Genomic DNA, 24,918 nt, shown 5'->3' on the forward strand with positions numbered 1-24,918 from the left:
AAGTAATAGAGCAGTGAATTAATTCAAATAACTTCTGGACCAACTGGAACAACCTTAAACAAAAGAGGCCAGATGAATTGGCTATCCAACATGGAGAAATATGGACAAACCATTTTCAAACACTATTTCAGAACATAAATTTGACCACAAATTTGGAGCAACAACACATACATCAAAAGCTCACAAAATTAGAATATAGGCTACTATCAAAGACAATCAAAATCCCATAGACCTCTCCATTACTGAAATTGAGCTAAAAAACAAAACAAGAAAGCTGAAAGATAAAAAAATCACCAGGGTTAGACTGTGTTCTAAATGAGATGCTAAAATGCCTGAGCACAAAATTCCAAACTGGCATCTTAAAACTATTCAACTTAGTTCTGAGTGTAGGTTACTACCCTGACATCTTGAATCAAGGACTCATAACTCCAATTTTCAAATCTGGTGGCAAATTCGACCCTAGTAATTACAGAGGAATTTGTGTGAACAGTAACCTAGGGAAGCTATTTTGTAGTATAATACATTCTAGAGTCCTAAACTTCCTTACGGAGCACAATACCCTGAGCAAATGTCAAATTGGATGTCAAAAACTACCGCACTTCTGATCATATTTACACCCTACACACCCTAATTGAGAGACATGTGATCCAAAACTAAACTAAAATATATGCATGCTTTATTGTTTTTAAACAAGCATTTGATTCTATTTGGCACACAGGTTTATTTTACAAAGTTATAGAAAGTGGTGCTGGATCTGCTAGAGCAGTATTGCCAGACCTGGGCCCTGGCAGTAAACCTAAACAAAACTAAAATAATGATATTCGAAAAAATATCTAGATCTCAGATACAAAAACGCAACTTTACAATAGGGCCACACTCAATTGAACACACAAATAACTACAGATATTTAGGCTTAATAATCAACTCAAATGGAAAGTTCAATCTTGCAGTGAATGATCTGAAAGAAAAAGCACGCAGGGCTTTCTATGCCATAAAACGACAAATCCCTGTAGAAATTCCAATCCGAATCTGGCTCAAACTTTTTGAATCAGTAATTGAGCCAATTGCCCTTTATGGCAGTGAGGTGTGGGGTCCACTTACAAATCAGGAATTCAACAAATGGGAAAAGCATCCAATTGAGACCTTGCATGCTGAGTTCTGCAAAAGCATTTTAAAAGTTCACAGATGTGCCATACACAATGCATGCATGGCAGAATTAGGCCAATATCCATTGATTACAAAAATACAGAAAAGGGCAATCAAATTTTAGAAGCACTTAAAAAGCAGTGACCCCCACTCCCATCATTATAAAGCCCTGCAATACCAAGAGTTGAGCAAAGATACATGTCCCCTCACTCAGCTGGTCCTGAGCCTCAGCTCTTCAGATCCTCACACACACACTAACCCCCTACTAACACCTCAGGATCAGAACAGAAAGGCACCTGAAATTAGGATAAGCCAAATTGGAAAAACAATTAAGCAAAATGACATAACCCATTGGGAAACACAAACAAAGACACAAAGTAAAATGCAATTCTATCTGGCCCTAAACAGAAACTATACTTTAGCACCCTATTTGACCCTGATCAGAGACAAAAATCTGAGAACCACGTTGACAAAGTACAGACTCAGTGAACACAGCCTGGCCATAGAGGTGGGTAGGCACAGGCAAACCTGGCTGCCCAGGGAAAACAGACTCTGCCCCCATTGCGAACAAGGAACAGTAGAGACAGAGCTGCACTTCCTGACGCAGTGCACACAAAATAAGGACATAAGACAAAAATATTTTTAAAAGATTGGTGAGGTCCTCCCTGAGTACCTGCTGGCGAGCAGTGAGGAGAAGCTTACATACCTCACTGGAGAGAATGAGCAGTGTCTTGTCCTAGCTGCACAATATGTATCATCCTGCCATAAACTGAGGGACAGCCCATAAATTAATCAAATTCATGTATGTTCATGTCTGTTGTTGTGCTAATCCCCTGATGATAATTAATATGTATTATTGTTCCCACTTCTCCCTTTCCCCTTCTGATGAACCCTATGTATAGATGTATTGTTTATGTAATCACTTATATGTATTGTTTATGTAATAATTTTTATATATCCAAACCAAATGCTTTGGCAATACTTTACAACGCTATGGTCATGCCAATAAAGCTTCTTTTGAATTTGAATTGACAGAGAGAGAGACAGACAGAGACAGACAGACAGACAGACAGACAGACAGACAGAAACACACACACATATACAGAGCAATGGACAGAGAGCGAGAGAGAGACAAAAACAAACACACACACACAACAAACACAAAAGGATGGACAGAGAGAGAGAGAGAGAGAGAGAGAGAGAGAGAGAGAGAGAGAAACACACACACACACACACACACACAATTAGTACCCAGGTGGATGGGCAGTCATAGACAGACACACACACACACACACACACACCAGCTGTTTTGCGGTCATGCTGCAGGGTGACTGATATCTCCCAGAGCTGTCTGCAGGGACAGGTGCCCGCTCCCACAGAGCACATATGCTACAGGATCAAGTTCCTCAGACAGCACCCAGCTGTGTGTGTGTGTGTGTGTGTGTGTGTGTGTGTGTGTGTGTGTGTGTGTATGTGCTTGGTGTTGGGCTTCATATGACATACAAGTCCCTACCCTCCTCAGAGGTCTATCACTCACACACACACACAGAAACGCACACATAAATGCCTGCACACATACACGTGTGTGTGCACACACACACACACACACACACACACAAAACAAACAGGAAGCAAAATTGGCACCCGCCAAGTGTCAATGGGTGTAGATTTCGGTGTTGGCAGGTGAATGATGGCCCTTTGGCATGTAAAAAAAGGGTGCTCTTGAAGAGACAACCAAAGTAGTTTTCAAAGATGATCATGTTAAAACAGCTTTTAATGTATGGGACAGGGAGGGGACAACTCAAAGAGGGGTACACAACTCAAAGAACTTCTCCAGCTACCACCGATGCCTCAGCTAACCCTGCTACAGCCACTTCTACCAAAAGGGAGAAACATTCAGAAGCAATGCAACCCATTACACCCCGATAGCAAGCACATCGGTCCACCAGTGGTGGTGTGCCACTTCTGGTCCGCTTTCAGACCAACATCACCTTTTGTGTAACTGGGTGTGGGTATTAAGAAAATAACATAACATTTCTAGAATTTCTAAATAATATCCTTGACCATAGTCTGTTTAAAATCATCTGTTAAACAAAAGAAGTTCATGGTACTAGAAGGCTCAGCAGGTGAAACATTATAAATTAAAGACGTGTTGACACGCACTGGTAACATCTATAAAATCATGATAAAAAAAAAAAAAAACATCCCCCCCCTCTGGTTTTTGGACAAATCGCACCCTGAGTATACATGAATAAATTCAAGTACTTGATGACTATGCCTTGCCTGAAAAAAAATCAGGTTGAGTTGTAAAATGTTGTCTCCGGACAAACCTTAATGATTCTGGTGAGTATTACGATGGTACAAGGCACTGCAGTGTTTGTATAGCGGTCACAAGGCCGTCACCTCATCCATCATGAGAGTCAAGGCTCTCGATTGATTAAGTGATAGCCTATTATTAGTCTGGGCATTATAATCAATTTTAAGGTTGACCAAGTACAAACTGTATTAAGATAGTTAGTCATTCTGAAGGCCATATTGAAAGGAATACTAATTTCTTACATCCATTCTGTAGGTGGTGTACAATGAAATGAAACTGACACATGAAGGTAGTATATTACTACATATAAATGATGTTATGAAAAGCAGGGTTTCATTTAAGCAGGTAAAAACTATGCCTGGTCAATAATTTGGGCTGGTAGGCCAAAAAGTGAATTGTGCACACGCACACGCGCACACACCACACAGATTCTTACCCCCTCCTTACATGTGAACACAATCACATAACACTTCACTCCATAAGAGTTGAATAAAATAACCAACTCTTCTGTACAGACACATACATGTCTCATAGACAAACACTCACATCAAAAACGCATACTCTTGAGGAATGGTGCTTAGTGCTTACACAGTAAGGGCTAAAGCCACAAGTCCAATATGGTTCAAGTTCAAGTTTATTACTTTGTTTCATATAAACAGCCAGTGTGTGTGTGTGTGCCTGCCTGTGTGTGTGTGTGTGTGTGTGTGTCGTGCCTGTGTGTGTCTGACAACAGGTTCTGGGCTTCAGTTCCTCCACTGGTGTGAAAACTACTCATATGGACAATGGGAAGTGTGTGTGTGTGTGTGTTGATAAGATTTTGTTTTCTGCTTCGGCTCCAGCTCTCCAGTGTGTGTGTGTGTGTGTGTGTGTGTGTGTGTGTGTGTGTGTGTGTGTGTGCGCTCTAGCTGGTGTGAGAAGGAAAAACGTCAGGCAGGCTGAGGGCACCGTTTCCTGGGTGACCTCTGTTCTAGGAGCAGCGCTGCCGAGCGATCCGTCTCGTGATTCTTGTAAACCACACATTTGATCTGAGCAAACAGAAAGTCACAAACCACTTTGCAGGCAGAAGATGACTTTCAGTTCCCTTTCTTTATCTATCTATCTCTGTCATAAATTTAATATATCTACATCTAATATATCTCTTTATCTGTCTATATTCATCTTAAATAGTTTGTCCTGTTATGTATGTGTCCATACCCAGATCTATCCACTCATTCAGCTGTATGAGGATCTGCGTGTGTTTATGAGACAGGGAGGAAAGCACAGCTATAAAAATGTAAAAACTTGCTAAAAACAAGCTAACCAAGTCAATCAACAAGCTTTTATTATCTTTAAATGTTGTTGTGCGCATGTTTTCATTAATGTTATCCTCTATATTCGATTTTGTTGGTCCTATTGGACAAACGACTGCTGTAGAGGGCCATACATTCTAAAACCTGTGTCTAAAAACTGCCATGCACAGGCCTGAGGTCAGTCTGGCTCTTCTGTGTGTGTGGGGGAGAATGCTGGGGGAGCCGGTCTGTACTAACCTCAGATCAGAGCTGAGGGGCTGTGGAAGGTCTGTCATTACTGAGGAATGCCTTAAACCCCCCCCCCAAGCATTACATCACCCACCACAGACTACTGTCTCTCCCTAAAATACAGCTCAGTGCCACGGCAACAGAGCCAGGATCCTCTCTCTCTTGCTCTTACACACACACCCAAGGAGTCTCAAACTCTCTCGCTCACACACACTCTCTCACACACACACACACGTTGTCTCAAACTCACACACACACACACACACCCCCAAGGAGTCTCAAACTCTCGCTCACACACTCTCTCACACACACACACACACACACACACACGTAGTCTCAAACTCACACACACGAGGAGTCTCAAACTCGAACTCGCACACACACACAAAGAGTCTCAAACTCAAACACACACACAGAAGATGAGTCTTAAACCTACACACTCACACACACAGAGAGACACACGAGGAGTCTCAAACTCACACACAAACAGTCCTGCTTGATCCTCACTGCTTACTCAAAAATAGTAAATGGGTTTCCATAACTCACACTCTCTCGCTCACTCTCATACACAAACACCACTTAAGATCTCAATCTCTAACCAACACACTTATACACCAACCATCTTTCTACTCTGAGATCAGTACGCACTGACAAGAAAGAGCTGACACACAAACAATCTGTCTCTGTCACACACACACACACACACACACACACACACACACACACCCCTCATTTGCCTCCTCCCAAAGAGCACAGGCCGCTCGTCTCTCAGCAAAAGGACATCTAATCTGTAGCAGCAGCAGATGTGGCGAGGAGAGGGTATGGCCTTCCTGCTACATACAGATCAGCTGTCCAGAGAAGACCGAAGAGGGTCACACTAGCCAACACACACACACACACACACACACACACTCCCCCATTCCAGCACAATCACACCAGCGCAGAGGCACCAGGTGGAAGTGATGTTGCCCGAGATCCGATGATGTCACAACGGGGTCTGCCAAGGGCAGGGAAGAGGGGGATTGTGGGGGATTTCTGGCCTTGATCGACGCAGCGTCTCACAATGGGGCTCATTCAGCAAGCCCACAGTTGCCCCTGTGACGCAATCACGCCGTGGGAAAACATTCGGCCCGTTGGAGGGGCGACCGGAGAGAAGTAGGACGCCATTAAGTGACACCGAGTGCCAGAGCAGGGCCTACCCCAGTGATGTCACAATAGTGCTCTGGCATCACCTTCCACTCTCCCAAGGGATTCTGGGAGAAATCTTTTCACATTTCATTTTGGCTGCTATCCTCAAACACGCACACACACACACACACACACACTGCTGGTCCCAGAAGACAAAAGGCTAAGCACTTATCTAGCCATGTGCAGTCTGAGCATGAGAATCATAGCAGCCTTCATGGTTGTGTGTGTGTGTGTGTGTGTGTGTGTGTGTGTGTGTGTGTGTGTGTGTGTGTGTGTGTGTGTGTTGCAAGTTGTGTGTGCATGTGGGGGCTCTCTTGTGGGTCATGGGTAGTGTGTGTGTGTGTGTGTTTGTGTGTGTGTGTTCCCATTCCCGAAACACAGTCCACTCCACATGCAGACACTTACACAGAGAAAGAGAGAGAGAAAGATATATATATATATAGAGAGAGAGAGAGAGAGAAAGAAAAAGAGAGAGAGCGAGGGAAAAGAAGAGTGAGGGAGAGAGAAAGAGAGCTGAACACAGGTCAGGATGTTACGCCATGAGACAAAATTGGGCTATGAGCGTGCTCGCTCAGCAAAGAGCTGGAAAATACTTAGATCTCTCCTTCGTTTCCCCTCTCCCCCTCTCTTTCTGTGGGGGTGTGGGGGTGGGTGTGATGCTGCTGCACTCGTCTACTCTGCTCTACTGCTCCAGATCCCTGTGGCGGTCTGACACTAATGAACAAGGAGTCATGCACAGGTCAAGCCTGGGCCTAATGGACTCCCATCTTCTCTTCTCTTATTTTCCTCACTACTTTTCTCTAGCAGTCCTTCCTGCTTTCGTCGTCACTCTTTCCTCTCTCTCTCTATAGCAGTCCAACCCCTCACTCCTCCACCTCGTCCTCTCTCTTTTCTCTCTCCACTCCAGTTGCATTCTGCTTCTTCTCTGCAGCTCTTTTTTCCTTTGCTCTCCTCCGGTCTCTCTTTCTCTCTCTACCTCTTCCTTCCTCTATTTCTCTCCTCCCTCTTTTGTCCTGGAAGCAAAAAAGACATACCTCCATGGGTCAATACATACGGCATTTTTAACCATCTATCTGCCAAAACATTTTCCTGTTATGTCCTTAAGAGTTACAGTCAATAAATGATTTGTCGGTATAAATTTCACTGATCATCTAACGGTTCGACTTCATGTTTATGTAGACCACTTAGTGCAATTGACAAGCCCAGACAATCATGTAGCGTGCTGGTTTGTGTGGACTACAGGCTAGCTGTTTGTCTTCAGATACCCACGTGAGGCGCGATGCAGTGGTCAAACACAATGCCTCCCTGTGGCATGTATGCCGCATGGATGTGTTCATAAACCCATCACAGTCCAACAACCTGCACAAACAGGCAGGCAGGCAGGCAGGCAGGCAGGCAGCAGGCAGGCACGCACACACACACACACACACACACACACACAAGCACACACACACACTTGCACATACTTTCACACATTTTTCTAGTCTCACACACCATCCATCTCCTCCTTGTTTCCTCTCCGGTCCCCATTCTCTGGGCGCAGGGTCGCCATCAGCTGGTTATCAGCTCTACCTTGCTTGGCCCACCTCACCTCACGTCTCTTGGTCCACCTCACCTCACGTCTCTTGGCCCATCTCCCCCTCACCTCACCTCAACTCACCTCACCTCACGTCTCTTGGCCCATCTCCCCCCACCTCACCTCACGTCTCTTGGCCCATCTCCCCCCACCTCACCTCACGTCTCTTGGCCCATCTCCCCCCACCTCACCTCACGTCTCTTGGCCCATCTCCCCCCACCTCACCTCACGTCTCTTGGCCCATCTCCCCCCACCTCACCTCACGTCACGTCTCTTGGCCCATCTCACCTGACCTCACCTCACCTCACGTCTCTTGGCCCACCTCACCTCACGTCACGTCTCTTGGCCCATCTCCCCATCACCTCATTCCTGCATCTGGAGAGGAATGACGCTGCCTTATCCACAGTCACCATCACATGCACCGCGCTGAAACATGTCGTTAAAAAAAAATGAAGCTGACTTTAAGCTTAACATTTGACCTTCCTTTCTGATCTCCTAAGTAGTAGTAGTAGTAGTAGCAGCAGTACTGGCGACACCGGCGTGGCAGGCAATTGAGGGCCAGTTACCGGATGCTAATTGCTAATTCTGCCCGCGGCCTCGGATGCCTGTGAGGAGCTCCGGCGGAATGTGCTGGAATACAGGCTGAAGGCACTCTGCCTCTTCCGTCTCTAATGAACAGAAACTCAAATCAAGTGTCTCAGGATGGACGTTAGGCTTCAGCGGTGCTCCGTTATGAGAGGCCTCGACTCCACACCACCAGCCCTGTATCATCAGCTCACCAGGGAGAACAAACAAACGCACACTTTCAAATATGCTTTCCCTCTCTCCTCACCTCCTTCTCTCTCGCTCACCTTCTCTCTCTTTCTTTCTTTGTCATTCTTTCCATTACCTCTCTTCCCTCTATCGCTCGCTTTCCATTTCCTAGCTCTCTCCTCTCTAACTCTCTCTTTCTTCTCTCTCTCTCTTTAATCTCTTTGTGGTGTTACCATGCTCGCTGCCTGTGCTGACAGGCATCATCTCGGGCTCTCCTCGCGGCGCGTTTGAAGAGCACATCAGGCCGGGTGTGTATCTCTTAAGAGGCCTTGTCTAAAATGATTCCTCCGCCCGTTCTCTCTCTCTCTCTCTGGAACTGAGTTCTTGCCTGTTTATCTCCCTGCCTAAAAATAGAGTGCCGCGCCACTTAGCTTTGCTTTTGGTGTGCAGTTGGGAGATTCTGCACTTACCGGTTGCTTTTAACAAACACAACCTGCTCTGGCTCGGACTAGTCTTCAAGAACTTTCTGAGCAGTGAATGCAATGAGGGCCTTTATTGTTTTGGAAGACAAGTTTTTTTTTTTCTTTTCTTGCACATCTCTGACAAATGCTGGAGGACTCGGCCGTTAGCTGTTTTTAGCAGGGCTGTGTGTATTTCCAGCTCGGGATTCCAGGGAGAGCCGAAGGAATGATCCTGGATTTGAAACCTGTAATTCGTGAAGAATTACATTTCTGCTCCCGAGGTCAACCCCAGAGCCACCCCAAAACGTCCTGTGGGTTTGCACCATCTTTTCATTTCAGTTTGATCTGCTACATCTCATCTCACCGAGACTGCTCTCTTCTCTGGACCTCATGAACTCAAGCAACTTGGGCTGAAATACTCAACAGTGTAGTGCTTCCACAATTTCCTTTGGTCTTTGCCTTTTAATTTTTTTGGGAAAAACATTGACTGGACAAAACACGTTTTAAGACTCTGCACCAAAAACACATTTGTTGAGATCAAAACAAAATGTTACGACTTTTGAGAAAGCAGGCCAAAAACCTGTCACACTTAAGCCCATTTCTTAAAAACAAACACACATACACACACATTCACACACATACAACTGATCGCGGCCTATTGCCAGGTGGTATAACTTTAGACACACTGGTTCATCCAGGACATCCATCAGGGAAACAAGGGAGAACAACTCCATGTGACCATATATAGACCCGTTCACTTCAAGCAAAGGCTCCAAACTTTTACAACTTAGTGTTAAATTCTCATTTCCAAAGCCCATACACTTCACTGTCGATACACATAATACACACCCAGTCCTTACTGCTGGAGGTGGTGCTTTCAGGGCAAATGGAAACAGAGTCAGCATCTAGGGGAAAGTGTGACTTCAGCAAGGGTTTCCATGAGAGCAGCGAGTCACCACAGGTAGAACAACACCACACCGTCAGTCTCAGATCAACTTAAGGTACAAAACAATGACGAGAAGCTATAGTATGGCTAATCTCATTGCTACTGTATTCACAGAATTATATATTATGTTAGTATCTTCAAAATAAAGGCGTACATACACTCAATAACGGACATCTGTGACCAGTCGTCTTGGTCTACGTCTTGTTCGCTACTTGGATGTGTTTACAGCACTAAACCTGTTCCACAAGCTCTCAATCAACATCGCATGTCACACACACACACACACACACACACACACACACACACACACACACACACACACACACACACAAACTACACTTTTACCTGAGAAAATAATGAACAACTGAACACACTAACACAATCCTTAAAAAACACATACAGTTACCTAAACTATTGTTTAGAAAAAGAAAGAACAGCTCCCTGATAAACTAACCTGTGATATTCAAACACAAAACATTAATAACTATACAGAAAAGGGACTGGATCAACTAGACCCCATAGCCGGCCAAACAGGCTGCCAGAAATATGTTACACATCTTCTCAACTGAGTCAAAGCAATTCGAGAGTAATTTTAGTTAACTACAGGAAAAGATGTTAAATTCCATGTGCTATTGCTTGGGGACTTCCCACAGTGACCAAACCACTCACTGTCACATGCAAGTATTCATACCGAAAAACCTGCCCTAAGTATAATAACAACAGGGTGCACTACAACCATCATACTGCTACTTGACAACTTAACAACAACAAAGATGCCCTAGTGATAACTGATCTGACATTTACTCTAGGAGTTCCTGACTAGCCTCGGTTCTCTCCAAAGGCCATGCTCTTGAGGACATTAGCCTCGCCACCGCCACAACCCCCAGTGGGTCCATCCTCTCAGTAGCTGGGCATTCAGTGTATCTCTGCCGCAGACTGACCCATCACCCACCCCTCTGTGCACATTCCTCTGCTGTCCCATGTAAAGGGGAGCATTCCTGAGCTCCAAATCACATTAAGCTTCAGCGTGGCCTAAATCATTTGAGTCGCCTCTCATTAGCGACAGCAGGACATGCGTGTGTGTGTGTGTGTGTGTGTGTGTGTGTGTGTGTAGGAAGCGGGGGGGGTAGTGGGAAGATGACAAGGCCGTTAGTGTTGAGGGATTCCTGTGATAACTTGTGGCGGGTTCGTGGGGGATGGGATAACAATGGGAGCAGTGGGGATGCTGAACAATAGGAGTCTACTGTATGGACATATCCTGTTAGCACACTATGAGCTCCTGCAAACAGCCCACAAGAGCCCAGAAGACAGAAAAGCAGCATGGCAGATTTACAAGCCTGGACCTTTTCAAAGATCAGCGCAACATGACACCCAAGTGTGATTTTGCTGGGAGTCTGACTTGGAGGTATAAAGACTATGAGCTAACCTTAGAGAGGGACAAGGGCAGATGAACCAGACACACTCTAAACTGGAACACTATAAAGAAGAGTCAACCACGTAGGCCTTCAAACACATCCTTCACGGAGTGTTTGAATGATGAGCCACATGTTCCTGAAGACCAGATTAAATGTTTTGGGTACACCAAGTACAAACACACCAAACTAGTTAGGAGGGAAGACCCCAATGTTGGAACCTCGGAGTGGAACCCCAGTCCTGCTCTGGTTGCTAGCTTCCTTATTTGGGGGACAGATGCCCAGCTGGATGGGTACTGCTGGCTGGCACAGACACTGGGCACAGAGACGCCACAGCGGGGCAACGGGTGACCCTCCGCTCCAGCCAAACAGCCTGGGTGTTTACAGAGGTGTCAAACAGGCCGGCATCGCCCTGGTAAGACCAACCCGACACTGCCAACCCTGCACTGCCGAGAACAGAGAAGGCACTTTCATTCTGCAGTTGAAGCCAATAACTGTGAAGGCAATATGGTTGCGGCAATACACTCAAACAATTCTTTACGGAGACTGGGAGAAAGCATGTAAGGAAAAGATGACACACGCGTACTTATCCAATCCAGGGGCCATACACTCAGATCAGGATCAAGAAGTCTTCATTTATTAAACTGACAAGTGTGAGTAATATGAAAACTGCCAAGCCAGAACACGTTTGAGCCTAAAAGCACTCAACACCACATCAGTAAATATGGCCCAGATGTTTTCATACTGCCGGAGAGAGAGACTCAGCAGAAATGCAAGCCAATGGGCACAGGTGCTACTCATGCTGATGCCAACGACCCACAAACTCCCTCTGGGGTTCGTTCCCTCCCCTGTACGGATGGCGCTTCAAGGCTAGCCCTAGCAGAGGCCGAGCAGCAGGAAAGACTGGTCCCTTCTCTCCCGTCAGCGAGAGGAGAGAAAGGAGGAGAAAAAGTGGTCTCACTTCTCCAGTCTGAAAGGGTCAGGGGTGGAACACTGTCTAAAGGTGTTGGTCCCCCCATGAGATCCTGCAGTGGAAGAGCACGTTATGATGGGAGATCCAATCACAAGGAGCCTCCTGCAGCATCTGCCTCAGCCTCTCTCGAAAGAAATGGGTCACAAAGCATAGGGACAAAACACACGGAAAGGAAAAAAGAACGAGATGGAGAGCGAGCAGTAAGGGAGAAAACAAAGACAAAAGGAGGGAAGGAGAGAAAGAGAGAGTGAGAGAAAGTGAGAGAGAGAGAGAGAGAGAGAGAGAGAGAGAGAGAGAGAGAGAGAGAGAGAGAGAGAGAGAGAGAGAGAGAGAGAGAGAGAGAGAGAGAGAGAGAGAGAGAGAGTGAGTGTGAGAGAAAGTGTGAGAGAGAGAGAGAGAGAGACCAAAAAGTGGGCTATGCTCCCTGTGGTTGGAGAAGTGTGTGATTTAGGTGACCTGATGCGCACAAATTGTAGCAGTAGCTTTTGAACACAGGTCTGTCATGGAGATGGCTGGGATGATCCGACCTCTCAACAAAGACAGTAGTGAAAGAGAAAGCGTGTGTGCACTAGTTGACTGGGTGTGTTAGAGAGAGAGAGAAAGAGAGAGAGAGCTGCCCCAGTTTCTCGTAGTTGCTTGCAACTCATTATGGTCACACACACTCCTCTCTTTCTTGCTCTTTCCCCAATATCTCACACACACACACACACACACACACACACACACACACACACACCCATCATGGGCAGGCTGCCAATCTCATTCCAGCAAACCTCTGTGAGGATCTTCGTGTGTATATGACCGTGTGTGTGTGTGTGTCCACATTCATATTTGAGAGAGCCACTTCAAACAATGATCATGTCACTCTGGCGTTCGTGCGCCGAAGGCCATGACTGACAGAACTAAAGTTCTTTCAGGTCAGGTCAGTAAAGGGCCCCACACAGACACAGACGAAAAGAAAACAGGGAGATGGGGAGAAAAATGTTGGGTGAAAAGCAGAGGGGAGAGTGGGAACACGTGAGGTCAGATGGTTACACCAGGCTTGAAAGAACCCATTAACAGGACTCTAGCCATAGTTAGCTATAGCTATAGTTGAGTCTCTAGGACAAACCCAGATAACAAACAAAAACGGATGTTGTCAACTCTGTAGAAATCACCCACCCACAGGGGATTTAACATCCAAACTGCTCTTTAGTCTAAATGAAGCTCAGGCATGGCTTATTAAGACATGATCACTGATCAGCCCACCTCTTTGTTCCGTACTCAGTTGGGGCTTACATAACTACTCCAGACACACACACAAACATGCGCACTCTTCAGCAGGAAGAGGCGCCTTTGACTAAAAATCCTGCAAAAAGTCCCTGTGATTCATCACCTCACACTCTGAGAACAGCCTCAGATAATGGCCCAATGGCTCCCAACTACAGTAAAAGTGACTGACAAGTGAGCCTGACTGTCCGCTGTGTAACCTGGCCCAGAACTCAACCATCAGTTGCCTTTATTCTCATCAGTTTTGTAGCCAACCCAACACCATACCTTACCATGACAACACCATACCTTACCAGCACAACACAATACCTTACCAAGACAACACCATCAGTTTCATTTCACAACACCCGAGATTTCTTTATGATTGGACACCTATGAAGTAGAATGGATAAAAAAAGTTGAATCACTGTTCTATATCAATGCTCTGGAAACTTTGAATGGTAACTATACCAACAACCATAGTAAATAACGCTTGATTTGAAAGCTGGCCATCGATAGAATGTTTAGTCAGTCAAGCTAATGGACACTGAACATATTCTCTCATCTTGCATAAGTGGGGCAAATTTGCCGCTCTTGGCCTCCGACTCGTCCAGTATTTTCATATAATGGGACACCTCGTCGCCATGCCTCACGTAACAGCCGTGTTTTGAGTAGATCTGGCCCTGACCTTTGAGTTCTCTACAAACATTTCTCAACGGCCTAAGGAGGAAGTTCTCAGCAAACAAACATAGACGCTGGGACTAAGGGTTGCTGTTTAAATCAAACAATGTGTACAAAGTGGAAAAGTTTGCCTCTGTTGAATTTTTAAATGACCTCAGGTCTGTGCATGTTTTTTTGATGTCAGGGTGAAATCTGGAGGGGAGGCTTTGCTTACGACTTTCACCAACTCTGTCCAAAGCACACAAGGGATGGAAATGCAATCACAAGCAGGTGACCCCAGTTTTGCACGCGAACAGTGACAGACACAGACACAGACACAGACACACACACAGACACAGACACACATCAGAATTCTGTAGGCTTTGTAGGGTGCAAATCCAACCCTACGCATGAAGTGCCTGAAGTATTTATTAATTTCATAAACCGCCGGTGACGTAAGTTGAGCAGATGCCAGAAACAGCTGGATGGCTACACTGACTGGCTAAGGAGCCTGTTTTTCAGCAGATGCCAGAAACAGCTGGATGGCTAAACTGACTGGCTAAGGAGGCTGTTTTTCAGAAGGTGTCAGCCTCGGCTTTAAAGGACAAAAGGAGACAGAGGCAACAGACGTACAGAAACACTAGCAGACAGTGACCTCATGCCTGGGAGAGCATTTAAAACTAACTCCCTCTGATGAACTATGGGGAAAAATGGGTCATGGAGAGGTTGAGCAGTATCAGTAGGGAAAGGAAGTAAAGCTTTGAGTTAAATGGTGGGCGGTATAGACTGTATTTGGTCTTATTGAGGGGAGGTATAATCGGAAAATGTTCATCTGCAGCCTATGGTGCAAATAACTAGACGTAACGCAAAGCGTTACAAAATATGACCGCCGAACTGTTCAGTAGGTTTTGGCACAGAATGAGTCATGGTTGTCAGTGTGTTTGTGTGTTTTTATGTGTTTTGTGAGTGTAAATTGGTTTGTGTTTCATTTTTATGTATTAAAGGAATTATTTGTACATGCGTACATTTGTCTACTGTGTGTGTGTGCATACGAATGTCTACTGTGTATGTGTGTGTATCTGTTGCAGTTTTGACCATGCATTATGGTGCAGTTTTGACCATGTCAGCCAGAGATACCTGCAAACATCACCTCATGTTTGCTTTTTCATTTTTAAGTAGGTGGCGCTAAACATAAAATGAGTGGTTATGGGATGGGTTGATATGGCCCCTTTAGACAAACATACAAAAAACATGTGGCCCTCCTAAGCCCTACAGTTCTCGGGATATTCGTAGAAAACTGTGTCAGCCCACCTACAGGCCAGTTGGTGTACAGTCAAATAAAAAAAAAATTATTGTATGGCCCCCCATGGACAAAATTGCACGAAACTTGGCATGCATTCAGAGGGTCTCATAATTTCGTGCACTTTCGACAATATATGCATAGGTTATAAGTGACTGGATTTGTGAAGAGTGCATAGTTTGAGGGTCTGCCACACCTACACCCTTCAAACTTTGTAAAAGACTCTCATAACTTTTAATTCCCCATTGCTGAAGAGTAACCTGACTACGTTTGAAGGCATTACCATTAAATCTGTAGGAGGAGTTCAATCACATGCAAGGTGTGGAAACAAAGTGAAGTTTTCAACCACCAACAGGTGGCGCTATAGGTGATATCAGTCAGGCATATGTACGAGTTCGGGCCGGATCCAGCATCCACCCTAAGACATTGTCTCTGGATCAAACAATGTACGCAACAGTTATTAGAGACTTTGTGTTTTATGGCAAGCACTAACAAGTTGGCAAAGTTTGAGGGTCTGCCACGCCCACATCTTCCGACTAATAGGAAAATCCAATATAACTTTTACCACATTTCAAGGCGTTACCATTAAAGCTGTCGGAGGAGTTCGATCAGATGCGAGGTGTGCAAACGCCGTCAAAAGGCATCTTCCACTTAAAATGGCGGACTTCCTGTGGACCTGCCACCATGGCATCAAGAGACTTTTTGGTGCGTCCAAGCATGATGAAGACGTGTACCGAATTCCGTCAAGCTACGCCAAAATAACCCCAATGCGCAGGGGTTTTTGCAATGTTTTAGGAGGCGCTACAGAGCCATTTTGCTCCATCCATGGACAAAAACTCTACCGAAGATGGGCAGTTACCGGCTTGATGTCCCTGGCAAATTTGGTAATTTTTCAAGCACTTTGACATATATTCGATTAAAACACCTCATTTTTGCTTTTTCATTTTTAACAAGGTGGCGCTATACATGTAATGACTGGTTATGGTATGGATTGACACGGCCCCTTGACACAAACATACAAGAACAATTTGGCCCTCCAAGGCCCTACGGTTCACGGGATATTCGAAGAAAATTGTGTCGCGCCACCTACAGGCCAGTTGGTGTATAATCATATAAATCAATTTATTGTATGCCCCCCCCCCCCGTGAACGGAATTCCATGAAACTTAACGTGCAGTCAGAAGGTGTCAATGATCCCACACCTCCGATTTCGTGCAGTTCTGACCTTGTCAACTTACAATTCAAATGTTTTACAACACTCCATTTTTGCTTTTTCATTTGTAACTAGGTGGCGCTATACATGAAATAAGTGGTAGTGGAATGGTTGACGTGGCCTCTTAAGACAACATACAAAAATAAATGTGGTCCTCCTAAGCCCTACGGTTTTCGACTTTTTCACAGAAAACTGAAATCGCCCCACCCTCTTTAAAAGGAGTCCAGTCCGACGGGGGTGCAACGGATCAAAACGAAAATCAGTGGTTCCACGCTAATCTAGTAAGGATACATGCCCACCAAATTTCGTGCACCCCGGTGTTTCAGTGTCCCGGAAATCGTTGACAGAAAATCGGCAATCGGCGGTCATAATAAGAAAAAAAAAAAATCCTTGTCTCAATATTTCTAACTGAAAATTTCAGAGCATTTATACTGTGCTTTTGGCAACACAAAACAGACTGACATTCGTTTACGATAAATCTATATAAATATGGGATAAAGTGAGTGCATGTATCAATCAGATTTGCCATTGATGTGAAGTAACAAAGTAAACAAGCTTTTTAAGTGTCATTCACCACTAACTAACAAGGGTAAAGGTCAGGTATTTAGTAGGACACCTTGCAGCGGTCAGTAATCTAACCCGGGTTGTGTACTTGCAGGGCAGCTACGCTAGCCCCTGTTCAGCCACGTCACACTACACCAACAACTACAGTAAGCACTACAACTTGACCGATAAATTGGCGTGCCGATTTGCATCAACATTTCTGAACGTCTCAATCTCCAACTTTAACAAGGGAAGATGTATACAAATGAGGCGGCATGAACACATGCACACACACATCTCCACATGGCAGCGTCAGTACCAAACTTCTGCAACCTGCTGCTTTCCGAAGTCCAACGGCGTGCAAACATTTGTGATTTAGAAGATGTGGTTCCTACTTGTTTACACAGATCCAGATTCATACCTTAACTGGCTATGCTGGGTACATGCAGAGGAATTCTTTTCCAGTGGGGAGTCCTGTTTTATTCAGCACTGAGACAGGATAAGCTCTAAACTATGACGTATTCTCAAATAAGACTCAAATAAGGACACCCATCAAAAACGTCTATTTTGTGCATGTTGGCTATTGTTTTTGTGCGTTTGTGCGTGTGTGTGTGTGTGCGCGCATGTCTGTGAGAGTGTGTGTGCGCACTGCAGGCCAGTGAAGGTCACAGGCTTGGAGCAGAGTCCAACCCCTCTGCAGCTCAGGAATTACACTGTGTATGTCACAGCGTGCACACACACACACACACACACACACACACACACACACACACACAAGTTTACGGCAGACCTCTGGGCCTCAACATTTCCAGCTGAGGGGAAGTGCGGATCAATCAAACAGCAACAGGACACAGATGAGGGGTGAAATTAGGTGAAAGGTGCTCCAACAATGTAGATGAAAAGGTGCGTTACAATTTGTATCGTTGGTTGGTCTACGTAACTGAATAAATGCATGCAAACATCTAATGTCAAGTCTGTACTAAATCCTGGCGAGGGGGGGGCCACGTTGGGGAGAGCGAACACACACACACACACAAACACACAGTGCCATCACCTTCTATACTAAGCTTCCTCTTCTCTATTTCCTGTTGGAGACTTCCCGAGAGAGAGAGAGAGAGAGAGAGAGAGAGTGAGAGAGTGTGTGTCAGACAGGCAGATGATACACACACAAAACCACACACACAAAACCACAGGCCTCTGTCACGAGTCCGAGTTCTGCCCAGCTGAACTGAGCCGCGCTGGGCTGGGCGCTACTGTGTGTTGTGTTGTGTTGTGCTGGGTCGGGCCGTACCAGCATCCCTCAGCGGGTTTACTGGAACAGCGCAACAAAAGGACAACACAATCCCACCATTCACCCCCTCCTCCCAGCCAGAGACAGAGAGAGAGAGAGAGAGAGAGAGAGCGAGAGAGAGAGAGAGAGGGAGAGAAATCATCACAGAGATGCCCTGCCCCAAAAGTGTGTGAAGGGGGGGGTGTAGAGAGAGCGAGAGAGAGGAGAGATACATAAACCCAGAGGAGGGCAAAGAGACAGAAAGAAATAGAGAAGAAAAAAAAAGGACGAGTCTGTGACCAAGGGGTAAGACAAGCTGTACACAGATGTAGTCGTCCTAACTATCCTACTGCTTTAAATAAAATAAAATGTATTATTACAGTGCATGAAATGCCCTGTATTGTTATTCCTAGGCTTCTTCTTCTTATTCTTGTTACCTTTTTCTGCGATTAATTCAGCCCAAACCGCTTAACGTAGAAACTTCATTCAAACTTTGTCGCGTAGGTCTTGTAAAGGACACTTATGCTATGTATTTTTCACTTTTCTAAACTTAATACTTTTTAAGTTATTAAAGAAAAACGAATCTAAATTTTCCCATTGACTTACATTGGGCCATTATGACATCATAATAGGGTAATTAAACTGGCTTGCACCTGTGCTTCACTGACACCTGCAGCAAGCCTCCAAGGGTCCTCTTCTCTCTGTACCTCTCCATTCAACTGTATAACTAGGAATATTAATAGACACCTTCCATACTCTACTTTTTTTTCTCTCTATCACTCTCACTCTACTTTCTCTCACACTCCATCTCTCTGCTTCACTCTTTTTTTCTCCTTCTTTCAATATTTTCACTCTTTACTGTCTTTATCCAGAGCCACTCTTGTTCACTCTTCTTTCCTTACTTTGTTTCTTCCTCTCTTCTTTCCTTTCTTCTTTCCTTCTTTCTACTCTTCTTTACTTTCTTCTTTCCTTCTTCCACTCTTCTTTCCTTTCTTCTTCCCTTCTTCCACTCTTCTTACCTTTTTCTTTTCTTCTTTCCTTCTTTCACTCTTCTTTCTTTTCTTCTTATCTTCTTCGGCTCTTCTTTCCTTCTTCCACTCTTCTTTCCTTCTTCCACTCTTCTTTCCTTCTTCCACTCTTCTTTCCTTCTTCCACTCTAATTTCCTTTCTTCACTCTTCTTTCCTTTCTTCTTCCCTTTTTCCACTCTTCTTTCTTTCTTCCACTCTTATTTCCTTTCTTCACTCTTCTTTCCTTTCTTCTTTCCTTCTTCAACTCTTATTTCCTTCTTTTACTGTTCTTTCCTTTCTTCCTTCCTTCTTTCACTTTTCTTTTATTCGTTCTTTCTTAACTTTTGCATTTCATGCACTGGTATTTCCTTCAGGAAATGCATTTTCTAGTTTGAATATTATTATTGTCAGTGTCAATTATAAGTTATATATAGAAAATATACAAGATCAATTATAAATCCTTAATAAATACTATTGGTACCTCTTCACCAGTCGGGTCACTACGCCGCACCTTTATACGTTCTGATTGAATGTATCCATCAACGTATATGTGTATGTTCAGTGCCTATGCATCATGCCAATCAAACAGTTCTGGCAGAGTTAGAGAGAGACATTCACAGCATTGGGGAGTGTTGATATTTACATGCTTAACCCTTACTCCAAGGAGTAGGCTCCACCCAACCAGAGGAAAATACAGCACTTGGCCACCTGCTTTATGTAAACAGTCCTCACATGCATCTCGTTTGAGGGCTGAGGTGAAAGGTTTTAGAGTGATGGCGTTGGATCAGCTCAGATGACCGTTTAACTGTGGGCCTCAAGAGGCGCTACTTCCTGCTCGCACACACACAACTCGATACAACGCGCCATAAGGAGGCAGTCACACACACACTTATACATAACACACACACACAGACACAAACATGCACTTACAGAGAATAGTTTAAATGAAATGAACCAAAACGACGGAAACATTTACAATAGCCAGATGGTCGTTAGAGTTCAGACATCATACTTGTGTGTGTATGCGTGTGCAATGAGCATACTGCAATCTGACCGCGTGTCAACTATCTGAAGCTGAGTCCACATGTTTGTGGGTGCGTGTGTGTGTGCCATGAGCATACTGACCGCATGTCCACGTGTATTTGTGTGACGGACCATAACAGAAACTGTGTTTTCCCATGTTTGCTCCATGTTCAAAGTTATGTACGTGGAGAGAGAAAGGAGAGACAGAGGAAGAGAGTGAGGAACAATCACACACACACACACACACACACACACACACACACACACACACACACACCTTAAACCTGAACACATCAAATCCAACCAACTTTGCTGCTGTTTTCACAAAAACTTTCATATGTGGATACAGCTGAATCATACTTGTGAGCTTTTCATCATGCATGCGTCTGTGTGTGTGTGTGTGTGTGTGTGTGTGTGTGTGTGTGTGTGTGTGCGCGCGCATGTGTTTGTGCCTATCGCTGTCCTCGCAGATGCATCCTGTCACCAGTCAGTGACTCACTTCCGCATCCTTGTCTTGGACCTTCCATTTGTGTTCATCTCCGTTAGACCGCTCAGCCTGTCCCTGAGCCGTGACAGCGAGGAAGTGTTGCCTTTCCGATACATCATTAAGCGGGATGCATCAGAACTGAACCCCATTCACAAGGAGGATCACTGACCCACAGGGAGTAGGCAAACTGATAAGAGTGATTGACAGATGCTGGTCCGTCTACCCGGTTCCAGTTCAGGCCTTTGGACCCTGTGAAGCGCTTTGAGACCACTTCTATTGAAGCTAATGAAACTATGAATCAATAAAATTGAACCGAATTGAATGTGCTCCTCTGCTGCACTTTGAATTACCAATGTGTATGAATTGTGCTACATAAATAAACTTGCCTTAGATTGCCCTGTCTCTATCGAATGTGGCTGGGAATTCTGAAACAGGCCTAGTCACCATCCCTGTCAGTGCCTCCTCCTTCTCTCTACTCCTCTGTCTCGGTCTCTCTCCCTCTGTCTCTCTCCCTCTGTCTCTCTCCCTCTGTCTCTCTCCCTCTGTCTCTCTCCCTCTGTCTCTCTCTAGCCTCTGTCTATCTATCTCTCTCCCTCTGTCTCTCTCTATCTACCCCTCTACCTCTGTCTCTCTCCCTCTCCCTCTCCCTCTCGCTATCTGTCTCTCTCCCTCTCTTTATCGGTCTCTCTCACTCTCCCTCTCTCTATCTACCTCTCTCCCTCTTCCTCTCCCTCTGTCTCTCTGTCTCTCTGTCTCTCTCCCTCTGTATCTCTGTCTCTCTCCCTCTCTCTATCTACCTCTCTCCCTCTCTCTGTCTCTCTCCCTCTCTCTATCTACCTCTCTCCCTCTGTCTCTCTCTCTCCCTCTCACCTTTGTGACCCCAGAGGTCCAGAGCACAAACAGGCTCAGAAGATGGCTGCCCTGATCGAGGGGAAACAATTCTGTGTGATGAGGCGAAACCCGTGACCCCTTGGCAGTAAATGAAGCAAGCATCTTCTTATTGAAGATGATAGCAATGCCAGGGAGTCTTTATTACAGAACAATACAAAGTTATACAAAAAATGGCAATCATATTTGTTCAGATTCACAGATATCAGTATACCATTCCAGAACGATCTTGATCACCCAAAGCCAAAAGGGGTACCTATGACATTCAGACAACTAATACATTCTTTGATGCAGAGAGCATTCCAAGATGTCAATCACTCCAAGACTGACATGATGACACTCTCAATGTTTTGTGATGCAGCTTTGACCGATTCATGTCTGGACAGAGTTTGGACTTGCAGAGGCAGAGAACCCATGGCACGCCTAATGCCAATCACACTGGTCACACAAATCCACTCGGTTTGTAAGAGTAAAAGACACTTTCTCCAGGTTGTTCAAGAAACTTTGTGTGATTGCAAGTCAGATTGTGACAACATCTACCAAGAGACCACCTCTGGCTTTTAGACATAGCAGACATGACACTGCCCACAGATAAAAACATAAACACGACATGCCAACTGATGCCAACTCAGCCAATCAGAACAAGAATGTCAGGTTTTCTTGTTGATGTGGTTGTTACCAGTGACACAGGAGGATTTGCATCCACCAGGGAAGAGGTCAAACCTGTTCCTATCGTGCAGGTTGAACAGCCCATATCGAGGAAGACCATGACCAACTATCCCAGCACACAAGGTTACCCATATCTGGGGGAGTTAAAGAGACAGTCTGTGGTTCTGGCAAAAGTTTGAGTTCAACAGCCAATCAAATCACACTTCTCCCTTGTGTGCTAAGAAAGCAACGTGTTGATTGGCTAGACTAGTGTATGGCTTGGTCCGAGACACTTCCAGGGCCAGCGAGAGAACCGTGCCCCAGTCCCACTGTGGCATAATTGTGTGATCATCTCCATACAGGACAGTTCATTTACACTTGCCTGTCTCAGCACAGCTATCCCATCCAAGTATGGATCAGATCTGTTTCTGATGAAGGAAAAGTTTAGAGGCTTGAATTTAAAAACATAACTGAAAGTAAACAATCTGAAAAGCCTCAAAGTATCAGACAGACCAGGCAGCCTATCTTCTCGCTCATGTAACTATCAGTCTTCCATCAGAGACAGGACAACTAGAGCCACAAACACATTCCAAACACAAACACGTGCACACTTGTCTTTGTTCAATGTTTATCTAGATGACCTTCACATACACATAACATTTGATTTCATTGTAACGCCATATGAGAGAGAGTGCTACCCAGCTGTGTCCAAGAAGATGTGACACAGGACAGGCACCGACACTGAGACGGCTCAGCATACTGAGGAGCTTCTCCAATCCTTGCTTCCTATTGGCAGTATCACAATAGTGTGTGTGTGTGTGTGTGTGTGTGTGTGTGTGTGTAAATACTCCTGGCTTTGAGGGAGGGGAGAGTATTTAGCCTAATACTGCCATAAGCTCACAGCTGTCTAGCAAGGGGTCAGACTCACCCTGCAGTATGCCACAAGTCTGCCATTTTCTGTGTCTGTGTCTGTGTGTCTGTGTCTCTGTGTCTCTGTGTCTGTGTGTCTGTGTGTCTGTGTGTCTGTGTGTGTGTGTGTGTGTGTGTGTGTGTGTGTGTGTGTGTGTGTTAGTATGTGTGTGTATGTGAGTGAGACATTTTGTGAGTATGACTAAAGTTGGGTAACTACCAAGATGGCTACGTCTATCTTAGTGTGAAAGTACTGTACGCACCACTGTGAACATCAAGCAATGACATGTTGGATGTGTTGTGGACTGCATACTGCTGACATTGCCAATCTGTTCTATACACAGTGACGTCTGTGTTGAACTGCAGTTAACCATCAGACAAGGACTCTGAGGCTGAAATCTATACTCTCCTGGACGCTGCCTGGCCAAAGAAAGTTTTACTGGGCACAGAGTAGACAGCTGGGGGACGCACATAATACGTTTCAGGAATTATTTGAAAAAAATGGCTAGTGTAGGAATGGCTAGCTATGTCTTTCTTGCATTATATAAGTGGCCCTGCTGTGAAGGGTCAAGACCCATGACTTGTCACCTGTTGACTGGTGGTACAAGTTAACTCGTTTCCGTTTAGCTTGCCTGTCTGCTGTGACCTGCTGGGTGTTTCTAGACGTGCCTATCGACGTTGATCAATTGAACCAAACTGACCGCTTGATTATGTATTACAAATACAGACAGCAAACGAGTTTGACCTGCAGCACAACGTTAACCATTCCGTAAATACCTGTAACACTGGAACAAAAACAATGTGACAAAGCCTCAGGCTTTACTTTTGTCGCTGTTCTTTTTCTACAATATCCACTAAAACCCTTTTTTAGGGGTTTGGAGGATGGGGGGCGGGGGGCTACAGATTGTGCAGGGAAATACAATGCAAACATACCTTCTGCAATTAGCTCATCCACGGTAACCTGGTATCGGCCGACAGCAAACACCTTCCCGATGTAGTTTGTTACTCCCGTTCCCCCTCCGGAGCCAGAGCCACCTCCCAGTCCGCCGCTCTCCGACTTTGGCATTCGAGAAAACTTCTTCATTCTTGATTCTGATATGAGTGTCCACTTCTCCGACCTTGTTCTTTTAAGGCTACTACTGACAGTACCGAGACGCAAAGAAATGTTGAAACTTGCTCAGCTACCCTCTCATCTCCTGTCTTTGTCCTGCATTCTCTCTGCAACCGACTTATTGTGGTGCCGTTGACTTCAATCACTTGAATGTCATGGCAGAGATTCCAAAAGACGATAGGTAGTTACCAACTAATGGTATATTCTACCAGATGATCACAATATGGACAGGTTTGTTCAAACAAATCCAGCTAGCTAGGAAGCTATCTGCTATACGATGAGCTAGATAATGTCCACCACGCTGTCGATTGTAACCTAGCAA

General features: G+C 45.1%; 1 protein-coding gene across 1 annotated transcript in view; it reads right to left on the reverse strand.

Moving 5' to 3' along the window:
* The window catches only part of bmp2k (BMP2 inducible kinase), a gene marked incomplete at its 3' end in the record, with an annotated part of 65,114 nt that extends 40,408 nt beyond the window's left edge, over positions 1-24,706 (reverse strand). Inside the window, 1 exon segment of the mRNA XM_080852497.1 lies at positions 24,419-24,706. Coding sequence (XP_080708623.1) covers positions 24,419-24,569 — 151 coding nt within the window. The 5' untranslated portion in view covers positions 24,570-24,706.
* Between the last annotated feature and the right edge of the window lie 212 nt (positions 24,707-24,918).

Source organism: Sprattus sprattus (genome assembly GCF_963457725.1).
Source record: "Sprattus sprattus genome assembly, chromosome: 15".
In the NCBI taxonomy this organism is placed as follows: Eukaryota; Metazoa; Chordata; class Actinopteri; order Clupeiformes; family Clupeidae; genus Sprattus; species Sprattus sprattus.